This window comes from Arachis hypogaea, chromosome 3 (genome assembly GCF_003086295.3).
Source record: "Arachis hypogaea cultivar Tifrunner chromosome 3, arahy.Tifrunner.gnm2.J5K5, whole genome shotgun sequence".
Lineage (NCBI taxonomy): Eukaryota > Viridiplantae > Streptophyta > Magnoliopsida > Fabales > Fabaceae > Arachis > Arachis hypogaea.
This window is the reverse complement of record NC_092038.1, coordinates 142855852-142872774: the sequence shown is the minus strand read 5'-3', so window position 1 is coordinate 142872774 and position 16923 is coordinate 142855852. Positions and strand designations below refer to the sequence as shown.

Genomic DNA, 16923 nt, shown 5'->3' with positions numbered 1-16923 from the left:
ATCCGTCCTATAAGCCTCAAGAATTTGCATGGGCTCGGAACACCAGTAAAGAGGATATCAACTCGTCATCAAGATAGAACGGATATTATGTTTCTACAGAACGGACTTTCACGAATAAAGATTTAAAGTTCTTGAAAGAAGATTTGTAAAGAAGAAACAAAGATCGCCCAGGAAAACTACTCAAACAAACCCATAAACCCTTCCGAACCCCCTTACATTGAAACAAAGAAAAGAAAACCCCAAGAGAGGGAGGATATTCAAGAAAAGACATCAAGCACTGATACGCATTTAGAAATGCCCAAGAATTAGGGTGAAGTTGGGAAGGGGCACAGTTGAGTTGAGTCAACACGTCACATTCAAAAGAGGTAAAAGGAAACCTAACATGCAGTTCAGAGAAACAGGGGGTATACATATAAAAATACCCCCAATCCCCTCTTCGCTCACAAACCCTATCTTCACTCGAGCAGGGGAGAAGCTCGACAGCGACATTGGAACCATCCTTAGTCAACTTCATAGAACGAAACTCTTGAAGAGAATCAGAATTACAGTACGAAGAGGCGCGGGTGTTAACATCGTCATGGACCCAGTGATAAGGGTCATCTTCTTTAACCTCAACAACCTTATGCTTCTCTTTCAACTTTTCCTTTTCCATTTCAGACAAACAACAAAAAATATGACAAGATGCAAAGAAAGAGTAGAAGATGGAAAAAGTAAAAGATCTAACCTTTAGAAGTCATTTTGTAAACCAAAGTAGAGAGGAATGACTTCTCGAAGCAACCCAAAGAAACAAAAACAACCTATTACAACCCACTAACTAAGTGGGAAAGCCAAAAGCGAAACACTAGGGGTCAAAACCGTTTCAGCTTCAGTCAAACGTTTCAGTTTCAGTCATTAAACGAAATAATGGCAGCACGTTTCCCCAAAGACATGGGAAAACCCCACTCTTAAAAATCATTTAACAATTCTTCTTTTCTTCTTCTCAAAAACACGCGCAAAGTTGAGCTTGGGGGCTTGACAAGACTGCAAATAAATCCGAGATATAGGCCGTCTTAAAAGCTCAACTTGCTAAAAAAAAAAAAAAAAAACCCAAGCAAGCGGAGCTTGGGGGCTGTGTACCGTACCCTATAAATCGGAACTACCAACCTATATCTCGGATAACACTAGCCACGTCAAACAAGTAACTAACAGATAATCATGTCACAATAATAATCACCAAGAATCTCGGTATAAGCCGAGATTCACTCCAGCAAATCATCTAATGGAAACCGCCCATAGACCTATAAAGCGGAAACCTCTAAACCAATGAACCTCAGCTCAAGTAGCAACACCTGAACACCTCAATACTTACATCTCACGCTCATATTTGAATATTGATATTTTTTACTCTCCTCTAACTTGAGCGTCGGAGTCCTTTTTGCAGGTACCCCGCTCGGTTCGTGTTCAAGCAAGGCATTTCCCGCTGCCGACCAGGTCTCTCCTCCCAACAGCAGGTGGAATCCAACCTATAACGCGGAGACGTGTGTCCAGGCACGGACCCATACTTATGAATGAGGGGGCACTTGCCCCCAGTGTCATTTGATTTTTTTTAACCATATATATATATGCCCCCGTTTTAAATTTTAAATGACCCCACTACAAATAAATTAAGCCCAATTATTAAAAGTCTAAGCCCATTTTTATCTTTTTATGATTTTGATTATTAGTTAACCTAATTAAATTTAGTCTTCTTCTGTTTTTAAATCCCAGCCGTCACTCATTTATTCTCTTAAACCCTTTTCTTAGTTTCATATTTTCAACCTTTTTTTTCTTTTCTTTGTCTAGTGGTCATCTTCTCTTCATCAAAAGGTAAATTTTAAATTCTCTATTTTGTTTTATATAACTCTCTATGACTCTATGTATCTTTCAATTTCATTGTTTCTCTTTTTGATATTTTCAATTGCAAATTTTAATTCAAACAATTATATTTTAGGTATTAATCTATTTTTTTATTCTCTTCATGAATTTATATATTTTATTTTATTCTCAATTTATTCATCCTAATTACTTGTTTTATATCTTTTGTTCTATTATATGTACCTATGTTGCATATAAAATTTTAAAATGAATTGATTAATTTACTAATTTAGAATATATTTTTTATTTTTAAATATAATAATAAAAAAATATTTAAATTACAATACATAATTAAATAGATACATAAAATTTTTTATCTAACATTATATTAAAATTAAATTAAAAAATATATAATAAATTTAATTATTTTAAAAAGAAAGAAAGAAAAAAATTGTAAATTATGTTTTTATTATTTTATATAAACATACTTTTTATATACAAATTTAATTTTTCTAGTATTTATATATAATTCTAGTTTCAAATTATAAATACTAGTGTACCATTAGTCGTTAACGTGCTAATTAATTCAGTTTTTTATTATTAAATGTGTATAAAAAATAAGTTAGGATGACAAATTTTCTATAATTTAATTAAAATATTTTAAGTTCAAGTTTTAGAAATAAAAAAATATTTTTTATAAATTATATATAATGAATAGTATTTTAAGAATAAAAGTGTTCACTAACTTTTTTAAATTTTTATATTTCCATATATAATTATTAATGTTTAACAAATTTTATTTTAGTGTATATATTTTTGTCCCCACTCCTAAAATTTTCTGGGTCCGTCACTGCGGGTGTCCTTGCCGAAACAGGTCTAAAACAAAAAAAAATTTAAGAAAATTAGAATGCATCAGCACTTACACACCTTATCATTAAATCATTAAAGATTTCTTAAAAGTTAAAACTCAATTATAGCATTAAATGTTCTTTAACATCCTGAAAAATACCACTCACACTCAAAGATCGGAATAAAAAAACCATTCAACTTTATATGATTAATATAATATACATTTATTTAGAATAAAAATAAAGATTCTCATAACGCTTTTTTTTCCTTCATCACATTTCCTTTTCCTCAAACTATTATAAGAAACCAAAAATCCCATGAACCCTAAAGAAGCTCAAACAATTACAAGCCTAAATAATTTTAGCCCACTTTCCAAAAAATCATAATCACACACACACATTAATCTTCCTAATGTATACCGTCGACATGCTCTGCTAACCATCTACTACGACCTGCTACAACCCGCGCTGCCAGTCTTTTAGGTGCGCAATTCTCTATATACCACAGAAAAAGGAAGCTATGCATCGCAACATGCTAACTGCCACAACAAATCCATATGTATGGATGTTTCATATGATCCATACCAGAGAATTTTCCTGATGTAACTAACTGAATTGTTAACTAACTGCTGAGCTATCATTGGCAGCTTAACACTTTTCTAACTGCTTTTGTTCTCTAGAGTGGTTTACTTGTGCACATTTACTGCCTCCTGAAACCAAGGGTTGCTCAGCTGTTGTTGCTCTAAGTAGTTGCATTAAAGTGCTGCTTCAAACACTCTTAACAAGTCCCTGAACTTGAGGAAAGCTGCTGCTGAAAGAGGCTTTGTCAGTGTATCTGCCAGTTGATCCCGAGCTAGGATATGTTGCACAAAATTTTTTTGGTGACATAATCTCTGACAAAGGACTGACTTAGTGCAAAATATTTGGATTTATTGTGTAGGATTGGGTTGAGTGACAATAAAACAGTACTTTGATTGTCACAATAGACTATGGGTTTGGTAGAACAAGGGACTTCGATTTCACCCAGCAAATTTTGTAGCCAGATAATCTCAGTTACTGCATCTAAGATGCCTTTGAATTCTGCTTCAGTGCTGCTTTTTGAGACTGCAATTTGTTTTCTACTTGCCCAGAACACTAAGTTTGAACCCAGGTAAATTGCATAACCATTTGTCGACTTCCGGTCATCAACATCACTGGCCCAATCAGAGTCACAAAACCCATATATTATGAAGTTGGTGAACTTGTTGAACCTTAGCCCATGTTGTAAGGTGCCTGCTAGATACTTGAGAATCGCTTTACAGCTTTCTAGTGGGATTCAAGAGAGTTGTGAAGAAATTGAGCTACTTTGTTCACAGAGAAAGAGATTTTTAGTCTGGTGATTGTGGCATACTGAAGGCCACCAACAATGGATCTGTATAGTGTGGGGTTGTTGAAGGCAGTGTCACCAAAGGCAGAGAGTTTTAGGGATGAGGTCATAGGGGTTGGTATTGATTTTGCATTGTTCATATCAGCTTTCTTTAGAAGTTCCTTAATGTATTTGGTCTGCTTCAGTGTGACAGTCCCTGTGGAGCTTTTGCAAATTTCAATTCCAAGAAAATAGTGTACTTCACCAAGATCTTTTAAGGAGAATGTGTTGTGTAGTTGTGCCATAATTGCTGCAATTTTACTTTCAGAGGTACCAGTTACTAAAATGTCATTCACATAGACAAGGATGTAGGTGGCAGAGGTTGCTGTGAGCTTTGTGAACAGGGACACATAAGATTTTGTGCTTGTGAAGCCAGATTGATGAAGGGCAACACTTAGTTTTGTAAACCACGCCCTTGGAGCTTGTTTGAGTCCATAGAGAGATCTTTGGAGCTTGCAAACTTGCAGACTGTTAGGGGATACAAAGCCCTCTGGTTGTTTCATAAAAACTTTTTCATAGAGATCACCATTTAAGAACGCATTGTTGAAGTCGAACGAGCGAATTTTTCACCCTTTTGCAAGTGAAATGCTCAACATGACCCTGACCATTGAAGGCCTAACCATTCAATGGGCTAAATATTTGGTCATAATCAACCCTTTGCTTTTGGTGAAACCCCTTCGCCACAAGCTTGGCCTTGTATTTCTGGATGCTACTGTCATGATTTCTTTTCACTCTGAACACCCATTACAACCTATGGGAGCTGAGTGAGTCGGCGGATCCACCAAACGCCAGGTGGGTTGAGTATTCTTCTTCCATTGCTACTCTCTAGTGTAGGGTGGCAAGAGCTTCTTCGATAGATGCTGGTAGGGGCTCTTTTGCACATTGTTCACTATATAATTAGTATTTGTCACATATAATGATAAGAAGCATGATGATTGAGTCACAATTAGGAGGTGTTGTATTCAAAGACTCTTGATTTGAAACTTAGCTTAGGCATTTTAGAACCGACTTAGGGTTCGGTTCACCGATTTTTTTGTCGAACTAGCAGGTTCGGTTCAGTTTTTATAACTACGAATGAAATTATAATGGTGAAATATTATTTTAGGTACAAAAAGTCATTTTGCAAATCGTGCTATTATTTCACTTCTAAAGTTCTAATTGAAAAAAAGTCCCACATTTTGCTCAAAAGATGGTAATTTTTTTATTTTTTTAACCATTACTTAAAAGAAAAAGTTTTACGGTACATGTTAATTGAATTTTGCCAGTTGTTTAAGAAACCTGGGTAAAAAGAGATAGAGTTGTTAATAACCCTTAATGCTGGCCCTTTTAGTATTGAAGAATTTTTTTTCTACTTTTGTTTATCAAATTTGAAATATTTGTCAATTTATGTTTTTTAAATAAATGCATATCTAATAATCTGTTTTTATATGAGTATGATTCGTATATAATTTAAAAAGCCTAGTTTGATAAAATGATCTCGAATACATAACTAATTAAAATGATTTGAAAAAGAAATGATATTTTGACTCTCAAAATAATTTTAGTTCGATAAAATGACTCTAAATATTATTAGAGTACACTTTAAATAGAATAAATTTGTTTCAATAAAATATAAATTGCTATATCCATATGAATTATTCAATTTAAAATATTCTAAAACAAAAAGTAAAACAAACACAAAGTTGCCAATGAGTAATAGCTTAAATGACATAGTCTCCCCATACTTAATTAAGAAGTTACGGATTCGAATCTCCTATCTTTGGTATAAAAAAAAAAAAAAACACGAAGTTAATACATGATTTATTATGTAGGTAAATTTTCTTTTATCGATAGTTATGTTTATATATAATTGAATGTAACTGATCAGTTAGTTTAGTTGTATAGGTTAGTATTTCTCCATTTTCATTCTAGCGATCGATTTACATTCTAACAATTTATTCACCAAACAATAAGAATATTCTAGATAAAACAATATTATTCGCTTGTTTAAAATTATTAGGCCTTGATGGAAATCGGAAACACTGAATAATAAGTTCAATTTCCCAATATGCAACAATAACTAGCAATAGCTACGAGATCAGATCAGAGGCATACAAATCACTACAAATTGGTGATGAATAAGAAGGAATATATATTCATGCATCAACAAACAAAATCACGAGGATAATATTTCACAAGAAGAGTTCTAGTATCAACCAACAAAGTTCCAACATCCAATTTAAAAAAGTAAATTAGTTAATTCCTAGAGTTTTCCTCTACGGTAATGTTCTAAAAGCTCAAGTTCTCCAATGCCAAATTTGGTGCCTCAGGTTGCGGCATTGGCCACAAGATTTCCATCCTTAATCTTGACGGGGCTAACCTCAGAGAGAAGGTCCAAGCATGGTGCTGCTCGACATATCCCTTGAAGCATGAAGTGAGCAGTAAAATACCCTAAAAGAAATTGTTCAGTGACATCACTCGACGGATCATAAGCTGAAGCCTGCATCATCTCAATCAAACAATTTAACAAATCAAGATTGACATCAATCAATTGTACTAAGAAAAGATCAACTGAAACGGTAGAAGATCATACATACAGGATATCCTGGTTCATCAGGTTGGGGAACATGAAACTTCAATTCCAACTCTTGAAACTGTAACTTTATCATATGGATGTAGTGTTCTGACAAGTCAATCGTGCCAGATGCCTTGCGAGACTCAAACTTGGACAGTAGATAGAACCAACGTGAAGCATTCATTAAGGCGTCCTTGGCAAAGCGACGGCCTTGGATGGTGGTGAGATCGAAGGAGACAGCAATGTGGGTGCCGATGGCTCCCAGGTTGAAGAGAACAGAGGCCTTCTCCAAATGGATGTTATGCTGAGAAGAGTGCTGTTGAGGGTTGATGGCATTGTACCAAACAAAGATAGGTGGGTTGGGTGAGGCATTCATAGGGAAGAAAGGCTCAATCATGCAAAGGCATTTGTAATAACGCATGAGGCAGTCACGGCGAAGGGGTAGCGAAAGGTCATCACGCAGCATCTCATTGCGCAATTTGTGTAGCATTTCCAGAAGGCCATCTACTCTCTCTGCCACACTCTCAGAGTATTTGAGGACAAAGTAACTGCGCAGGGACTCATAGAGATTCAAGGGCTCACTCTTCTTCAAAGGAATGAATGCAAGAATATCTGATGACGAAGAAGACAAGGAAGATGAGAGGATTGCCGAATCTGTTGGATAAGGAGGAGGCATGTCCCATGGGTAAGCCACCAGCTTTCCATACTTCATCATCTTGAAAGGATTGTACTCCGAGTGGATGAGGTCAATGGGCATTCGTATTGGTACTTGGTATGGCAGCTTGGCTACCGTCGAGTGCAGCTTGGCTTTCGTCGAGGACCCGCAGCAAATCCCTCTAACTAATATCTCAGGGACACATTCTGCATCATGATCAAGAGCACAGGATTCGACCGATGAGAATTCATGAGGTCGCTCGGATTCGGGTAGGATGGATGATTGCCTCTGACGAGCCTCCGCCTCAAAGAATGTCGCCTTCTGGTAAAGATGAGTTACCCAGGTTTGGTCAAAAGAGTCCACATGTTTTCGTGCAGCCGAATCAGTAGGTATCAGTGCATATGCTCTACCATAAAGCTCAGAAACCTAAACATCATCATCATCAATTCATCATCATTAGAATGAAGAATAAATGTAAAATCAATCAAGAGTGAAGACTGACCGATATAAACGATAGGGCACATCGGTGTTGTTGGAGAGCGTAACTGGCGTCGTTGTTGTTGAGTTCTTCCCGTAATTCCAGCTCGGAAGCCTGAGCGGAGAAGAGGAGGTGCAGAAACTCCGCGAAGACGAGAGTCAAATCGAGGGTGGCGACCACGTCCTTGGCAAAAACCTGCCAGAGTTGGCGGAAGAAATTGGCGGCAACTTTGAAGGCTTCCATTGCAAGGTGACGGCCAAGGGCGGTGGTACGGTCGCAAGAGGCAGCAATCTGGCTGTAGATGGCTCCGAGGTTGAAGACAACAGCGGCCTTCTCCAATTGGATGGCGCTGCGCTGCGAGGAGACCCCATCCTGATGATCAGGGTTGAAGGCGTCGTACCAGACAAAGAGAATGGGGTCGGCGTCGGAGGAGAGAGAGGTGAAGAGTCTCGCAACCATGGAAAGGCATTTAAAGTAGTGGAGGAGGCAGTCAAGTTGCATGGGAAGGGAAAGGTCCGCTCTAGGCTCCACCATGTCCCGGCGGCATTTGTTTAGGGTTTCGAGAACGCTTTCAACCTTTTGTGCATCGCCCTCCGAGTATTTTGAGGCTACCAACTTACGTAACGGCTGGTATAGCTCCACCGGATCAGTCTTCTTCAGTGGGATTGACAGCACCCGATCATCGTTGTTCATGGCGGCGTCGAATTGTGATACGATTAGGAATCCCTGAATTGGAATTGGGTTTGGATTTGCAAATTCCCCACTCCTCCCCTCCCCTTTTAACCTATTCGGGGATTTTTTATTTTTTATTTTTATAAAAAGATAAAAAAAATCTTCCAATTTATTTTATCTTTTAACTTTGGGGGTAATAGACACCAAAAAAAAAAAAAAAAACTTTGGGGGTAATTCGTGTTAATAAATAGTTTGAAATTAGTCACCAAAAAAAGTAGAAGTCACCAAAAAAAAATAGTTTGAAATTTAAAATTATGCAAATACCCTGAACACAATTTAATTCGGTTTATTATTAGTACACTAAATAAATGTAAATCGAAACTTATTGTTTTGATGACGTTATGCTCTAAAAAATTTAATTTAAATTAAAAATAATGTCATCAAAGCAATAATTTTTATCTTTAATTTCATAAATTAAATAATAATTTATTAATATAATATTTTAATTATTTTTTAAATTATATATTATATAAATATAATTGGTCACATTATATTGTATAACTATTTGTTATTTTTAATTTTAAACAAAATTAAATTTTAATTTATATGCTACTTTAGAGAGCTATATTTTATATTAATCTTTTTAACATCATAAGTTTCGGTAATAATTTTTTCAATGCTAAATTGCTGATGAGACAGGATATTTTTAATAAATTTTTAAAATTATTTATTATTCCGTTTTAAGTTCATTGTTCCGTTTTAAATTTATAAAATATAAATTTTTTGGAATTTGAACTAAAATATAAAAATTAAATTTCTATTTTTATTAATTTTTTTTATATTTTATTTAATCCAAAAAGAAAGATAGCTTGTGCTCGTGAATTTAGTGTTACTACCCTAAATTGAGGAGGGTTGTTAACTGGTTATTGTTGTGTACAAAAGAAGAATACAAAACAATTTATATTCGTAGCTAATTACATAAGTCATAACCTTGATTTATGTAGGTTAGCACACGAATCAGACAAATATAAAGTGGTCCTAACACTTGTTTTGAGCTAAAGGTTAAGATGGCAGATTAATTAAATTATTGATAGTGACTACTAAGGAAAATTTACAGATGCAGTGTGAAAGCATGTTTTAGCGAGAAAAGGTAAATCTGACTTCTAACATATGGCACTTGCAAACAATTGAAAAAGCATTCCATACCAATGTGGTTTCAAATATGATAAAGTGGCAAAATTTGGATACAAGCATAAATATAGTCATTAACTGCAACTGGTATAGGTGAACACTAATATGTGATAATAGTAATATATCAAAACTAAAAACATCACTTATGAAATTGGAATCTAAGAAAATGAGTGAGTGGAGAAAATCAAAAGGGGCAAAAATGGGAAAGCTCAACGTATCGTTCCAATCTCCATTTCAAAAACATCCCTAGTTCAGGACTCTATATTGTGACATTTAAGTTATAAAGGCTTTACACTGGCATGGCTGCTTAACCTATGCATACGGGATCTCTGAATTTTCTAACCTGATTGATTGCGACTTGATTTATGATGTTGTCTCTCTTTCCTATATCTTGATTGCTTTACTCTATATTGTGACATTTAAGTTTCCTGAATGAATGCTTGTAGCAACCACCCCATCCTCGAAGCTGTGACTTGGTCCATCTACAAATCTTAACACCGCTATGCGAACCAATAATTTTATACCCGTGCAAATTGACAGTGAACATCAATAAACCAATATATGAACTTTGAAGTCTAATATGCTTGTTTCTCTAAACCAATAATTTGCAAATAGCAAATTTCTGCACGGCATTATATCCATAGATGTCATTATATAAAGTACAATCGAATGGTTTTTAGATCACATTCCGCAATTTTTAGCAATTGTAGTAGTTGCAATACCATAGCAACACCAACTGTAACTGCAATTTGAAACCAATACTATTACCATGATGATATTATACCTGCTTCTCTAAATTAGCTCTAATAACTGGAGTCACCATTTCTCTTTGGCCATTCACTTTTCCACTTCCATTACCATTACTCTCAGCTGCGCTGCCGTCTTCTTCCTTGGTGGCACCTTCCCAGCAATGTCCTCAAGATCAACAATTTCCTCTTCCTCCAAATCACTCTCTCCTTCAGATTCCTCCTCAGAATCATAAACCCCACACTCCAAATTACCATTAGCCCCATTTTCCAAAACCTTGCCTTTCAAAAAACCAACAACCTTCTCACACCACTTCTCAAAATCCAAATCCAATTCACCACCATCAACATCACCTTCCCCTAATGGCACAACCTCACTCCCACCCAAATCCCTAATCTGCTTCACAAAACCCTTAGCCACAGCATTGAACCTCTCTCCATAAGCCCTGCTCCCCACACCAAACACCCCGAACCTACAACCCTTCAGAAGCAACGCCCCAACCCTAAAATCCTTCACGCTCTCCGCGAGCCACGTGGCAAAAAACCGTGCTCCGGAAGGTGGATTCCCATCTTCCCAAGTAGAAGCAACGATGAGAACTATGGTTTCTTTCGGTAAGTCTTCGGGCTCGTAGCTCTGAGCATCTACGAGGTCGAAAACGACGCCGTTTGAGGCTAAGAGATTGTGGAGGCGCTGTGCTAGGTTTTTGGAAGTTCCGGTTTGTGAAACGAATAGGATTTTGCCACGTGTAGTGTGTTTTGAAGAGAGAGTGAGGGTTTTGAGGTGGCGCAAGCGGCGAGACTTGTAGAGGAAGTAGAAGGTTGTGGCGGAGAAGAGAGCGAGTAGCGTCACACGCGCTGGGAAAGAAGACAATGCAGAGGGCATTTTAGGTATTTCCTTTTTCTCTTGCAGCGCGCGGTGGTGAAACTGAAACAAAGGAATGGGGAAGAAGAAGAAGAAGACGGCGTCATGAAACGAATTGTATGATTAATGGGCTTTAATTTAAACATGATGGCCCAATACATTATGGGCTCCTCTTTAATTGGCTCATTGTTTTTTGGGACTTGTGTTTTGGGCTCAGTTTACCATAAACAAAATCAAATACCAACAAAAAAAGTTCTGTCAAAAAATAAATAAATAAATTAAATCACCATAAGATTATTTGTTCCTATAAATCTACTTCCTCTTTGTTTGTGTCCAATTTTATTTTCTTAATATAAATTTCTTTATATATTAATTATTTTCCTTTAAGAAAATATCATAAAATAATCTTATGGTTTATAAGATTTAAACTGGCTTACAAATTGGTATACACTCCAACGCTTGGCGATAACATTAAGCCAATAATAACTAAACTTTTCAATACACCTATTACAAAATCTAATATACAAATGGAGGTTGGAAAATGTAAAAATAAAAAAAAAAAGGTATAGAATCATTTGAATTTGTTAGATGGAGAATTTTTTTTTTTTTTTTTTTGGTGACTTGTTAGATGGAGAATGACTATGAAAAAATTTCCTCATCAATTTTGGTGATTATTCACATGCAGTTGTCTTTATATGAAGATAATAGTATCATCTAATAATTTTTAACTTATCATCTTCACACAAAAATAAATGCACGTGAGTTTTCACCGTCAAATTTTCACTCTTTAATTTGAATGAATGAAGGTCTTGATGTTTTAAGCCGAATTGGCTATTTTTGTGATTTCTATGGTGTGGTAGAAGGAAGAAACTTTGATGTATGATGCATATAAGGAAGAAGATTAATAATTTAAGGCCTCCATATAGTTTTCTGTGCACATAAGATACCCTCTTTGTCTTGAGCAAAGGTCATTCTTATCTCCCATTTCATGCTTCTAAGTATTTCTTCCAATGGATTAAGAATTTCAACTTTGTCACGTATGATACTCCATCCTCCAGGCCTTAACATTCGGTCCATCTCAACAACAATAGATACAGGTTGCTTGCACCTGCAAAACTCAAAACTCAATCCTTAATTTATTATTATTTTTATTTAAATATGAATGCTGCAAACAAAAATACTCGTATTATATCAATTATAATATGGTATCAAAGTCTATCCTATAATAGTTATTGAGTGGTATGCAGATGTTGGGTCGATTCTAATAATGTCATGAACCATCACTATCTCAAAACTTAATCTAACTTTGGATTCTAAAAGCTCTAATATCATACCATAAGTGAGTATTTTGTGACATATCACTATGAACAACAAGTGAAACTAAAGTTGATGTCATGGAACAACACTTGGAAACTGAAACTTTAGGAAAATTGCATATTGATACCTGTTTTTGAGCCGTGAGAATAAATGATCAGCATGCAAAAGATCATATGTTCTTGGGTAAGTACCGAATGACTCACACCAATCATGGTAGACACCAATTAGGCCGCGTTCAAAAATGATGGGAAGTGTGTCCGGCGCGTGAACAGGTACTACATTCATCACCCAGACATTCGGTTGAGACCGAGAGAGAGCAGCAGCGAATCTGTGTTTTCGCAGCAGAACAAATTATCATCAACCATGTTTCTAGCATATTTTTCATGTGCATTCAAATATGTATCAAAAGAAAAAAAAAATATGCAGCTCCTTAAGTATATTTAATGCATGAATGAATGAGAATTTAAATGTGCTCTAGGAGCATAGATAGCATACAAGTATTTTTTCTGTACTACAAGCTCTAAGACTTTCACATCAAGTAAAAAATCGAGTTGTTTCGCAGGCGTACCCTCCATAGATGGTTTTCATGTCCATTACATTTCGGATGCTCGGCCAGTTAATGCCCAATCCATTGAGATAGGACCTGTTAACAACAGCATTCCAGTGGTTCATGTCAGCAACCAATTTTCTCTTTGTTGCTTATCCAGTCAGGATATGATTCAAGCCTCTTCGGCCATTGCTCGGGCCACTCTGCCCCATGTTCTTCAATTCCAATTGGAATGCTGTGCAAACAACTCTTCATTCGAACGTACCTATTTAGATAATATGGTAAGTCATATGATGGAGAAAGCCAAGTTGGATAAATCATGAAGCAGTTTTGGCAAAATAATGTAACAGAAGCATACCATGCTGCATCAGGATTTTCACTCTCTTTGCAAAGTGGTGGAATTTTCTTCCTCCTCAACTCATATATCTCATTTCCTTCAGGCTTTTGATATATTTTAACTCCAACTTCACCAACGTCGTCACTTTTATGCGCCAGAACATTCCAACAAATAGATGCTGTCAATGAAGTCATGGCTGGAAAAGAAAAAGATGCATCAGTGTTACTTGTATAGCAATGCAAGAATGCACCACAAAAAAAGAGAACATGGGGTGTGAAGAAAATAATGAATTGCAAGAAACAGATTGATTTAAAGTGAGACTGACCAACCTTCTTCTTCTTCAATGCTGTCATGTTTAGTCGACATAATAAAGTATCCACTGGGTCTTAGAATCCGATTCATCTCGAACAGAAGCTTACCACCTAAAACAGGGAGAAAATTGAGTTATTGTTGTAATATGATAAGTAGAATTTGGAGAACAGAACCATTACTTCAAAAAGGTGCAAAGACATGGACACAAACCATTCGAATGCCAAGGGATGCTGCAACCCCCACAATGAATAGCATCAAAAGCTTGACTTGGAAAAGGAAGCCTTCTTCTACCAAAAGGGCTAACTACTGCCGGAAAGCCACGCTCGAGTGCCACCTGAGCTAAGTCCACTAGATCATGCTTCAAGCCTAGGGTCAATGTTAAAACATCTTTATCAAGAAGTGCAACCACGAAGCTCGAATCTGAACACCCAATTTCAAGGACAACACGAATAGTTTTTCCCCACTCGATGTCTGGTACCATCTGTAATATTCAGAACAATATTCAAAATGTTTTCAAAATAATCGTGTTGTTAAAGTCACAGATGCATTTCTATCATATTGTTCCTAAAGAGAGCACACTTTGTGAATGTGAAAACATCATTGATCAATCAGTGTGCTTGTGTAAACAATAAGTGGATATTTAAGATGCAACATAAACATCAAGCTTGAAACTAGATGCTTCCAAGGAAAATGCAAAACTCATGTCCTCAAATTACTAACAATATCTCATGTTTGTGAAATAAAACTCTAGCTGTTGCTACACCCTAATAGAAAACTTACCTCTTCAATTGACTCAAGATAGTGCTGAATCCCACCTTTGAACTCAGACTGGTTTTGTGGAAAAGTAAGATACTCGCCGGACTCCACCAACCAACTATGCTTCTTCATGTAAGCAGCAAGTCTCGGGTGTGCAACATTCTTAAACAATATCTGCACTGACACAAGATGTTTATACCATTAAGGAACATACACTTCAATTCACCAACACTTAATCTAACTTTTTCAGTTCATGTACCTTTGATTTGCTCTCAGGCCATGGTTGCGAATACCCGTATCCACCATGAGGAAGAGGAACCAAACACATTACTGGCGCCCTTGGACAACTCCTCTCAGTATGACGGTAACTCTGAACCTTCCCACCACCAACTTCAATATCAATACAAGGAATATAGTTATGCTTGCTCCGAGTACTACACAATTTCCACTTATAGCTAGCATTTGGATCAAACAATGGCCCTTTAAATTGTCCCTTGCTTGTTCCCACACCTCCATCTTCAAACAGTTTAGAATCCTGATCCAAAGATTCAGCTAAACCACTGTCACCACCATCATCCATTTCAAAATCCACACCCACTTCACTGTCACGATCAGACCCTTCTTTTTCACCTTCCAACTCTCCTTCACTCTCCTCTTTCTCTTCCTTATCCTCTGATTCATCATTACCATCAGATTCAGACACTTCATTTGCTCTCACTTTATATTTATCTTTATCGTTCTTATGCACCCTTTTATGTGGTGCCACCCCTTTGTCATGTTCCTGATGTACGGTGGCAGAACTATTACCATTCTTCTCATCCTCCCCCAACACATCCTTCTCCTTATTCGACACGCCACCAAAATTTTGCTTTTCCTCTGCCTTAGTCTCCTCCTTCTTGTGTGGTAGTTGTGTTTGTGTTTGAACCCCTTTAGAAGAAGTAGAAGAGGAGGAAGAAGGTTCTATAATGTCTTCAAAGCTTTCCCTTTGTGTGGTAATAGACGAAGACGAATTCAAGAACACCCCCCACACAAAGATGAAGCACAAACCCAACATTGTCACAGCTGTCATCTTCACCCATAACCCATATGGTTTCACTTTCCTAACCAACTTTGCAATGGCCATAAATCACTCACTCTAAATTCACCACTATCCCAAAATCAACTAATCTTGCACGAATCGAATCGAATCAGATCGAGTCAAGCCACTATGTCTAAACTCACAAATCCACATCCACTACACTCTAGCTAATCTGATTGGGGAAAAATCAGCTAACAATGAAGTAAATTTCTCAGTTCTCACACACCCTTAATCTAAAAATCTGAAATTCAGCACAAGCTAGCTTTATTCATCTACATCTAAGTAAAAGATTAAGGAAATGTTGAGAACAAACATAGCATTATTCACTCACAACCTAATAGGCACCAAGCTAGATTTATCATATATGAATCTAATAGGCACTTTATAGTGAAATTTTTAATGAAATTCTCAAATCTGAGAAGGCACCGTACCTGATGAAAGTGAGGATAGTTAAGGTGTTACTGTTGATAGGAGAAGTGTCAGTTTCAAAGTGACTCGAAGAAAAGAATAGAAATAAATGAGATTTTGGCAAAAATAGAAAATGGGTGTTTAAGTTATTGGAGGTGGAAATCAAGAAGAGATTAAGTGCATGTTTGGGCGCCATTATTTTGTTAAAAAAAGATCTTTTTTCAATGAAAAAAGATCTTTTTTTATTTTTTAACGTGTTTGACAAATTTCTAGTAGTAAAAGTAAAAGCACTAGTAAAATCAAAAAAAGATCTTTTTTGAGAAGCTGTAATTTACATCTTTTTTTAAAAGATCTTTTTTTCTTAAAAAAAAGATGTTTTTCATGTAATAAATAAACAAAAAAGTACTTTTATATTGTTATACCCAAACATAATTGATTGATAAAAAGACCTTTTTATATGAGATATCCAAACATAAAATTACTTTTACTTCTCTATAAGATCTTTTAAAAAAAGATAACTCGAAAAAAGATCTTTTCTTAGAAGCTCACCCAAACAAGCTCTAAAAAGATTTTTTTTTTTTTTTCCTTCCTTTTTTCGTGCTAATATCAGTTTGAGATTCGATTGAGGAATGAAGAGAAGTACAGAGACAACTACTGTTTAGTCAGCGCTTTCAACTGTAAGAAAGCAAAAACAACAACTTTGGTTTTCTTTTTTTGTCAATGGAAGTCTTTTACTCCAAGTATTAGATTTTTTTTTGGGGGTGTTTACATCTGTTGTAAATTTTCTTCTTTTTTCAATAAATGAATAAAAATAAAACAAAAAATATTGTTGGATTTGTGTGAATGTTTTACTCTTTTTACAAAAATTAATGATATTTTTAATGAAAATTAATGTAATTTTATATAAGATTAAAAATACTATCT

General features: G+C 35.8%; 1 protein-coding gene and 2 pseudogenes across 1 annotated transcript; all 3 read right to left on the bottom strand.

The window, feature by feature from the left end:
* Positions 1–6193: 6193 nt before the first annotated feature.
* LOC112734902 (uncharacterized) lies at positions 6194–8772 on the bottom strand. Its single transcript, XM_025784425.3, has 3 exons — positions 7798–8772; positions 6663–7721; positions 6194–6565 (listed from the first exon to the last, which is right to left on the bottom strand). Exons 1-3 carry the CDS (start codon positions 8464–8466, stop codon positions 6392–6394), a joined length of 1902 nt encoding a protein of 633 aa, XP_025640210.1. The 5' UTR covers positions 8467–8772; the 3' UTR covers positions 6194–6391.
* A 1468-nt stretch (positions 8773–10240) lies between these two features.
* Positions 10241–11550, bottom strand: LOC112734901 (S-adenosyl-L-methionine-dependent tRNA 4-demethylwyosine synthase-like; annotated as a pseudogene).
* A 70-nt stretch (positions 11551–11620) lies between these two features.
* Positions 11621–16129, bottom strand: LOC112734900 (probable methyltransferase PMT28; annotated as a pseudogene).
* Between the last annotated feature and the right edge of the window lie 794 nt (positions 16130–16923).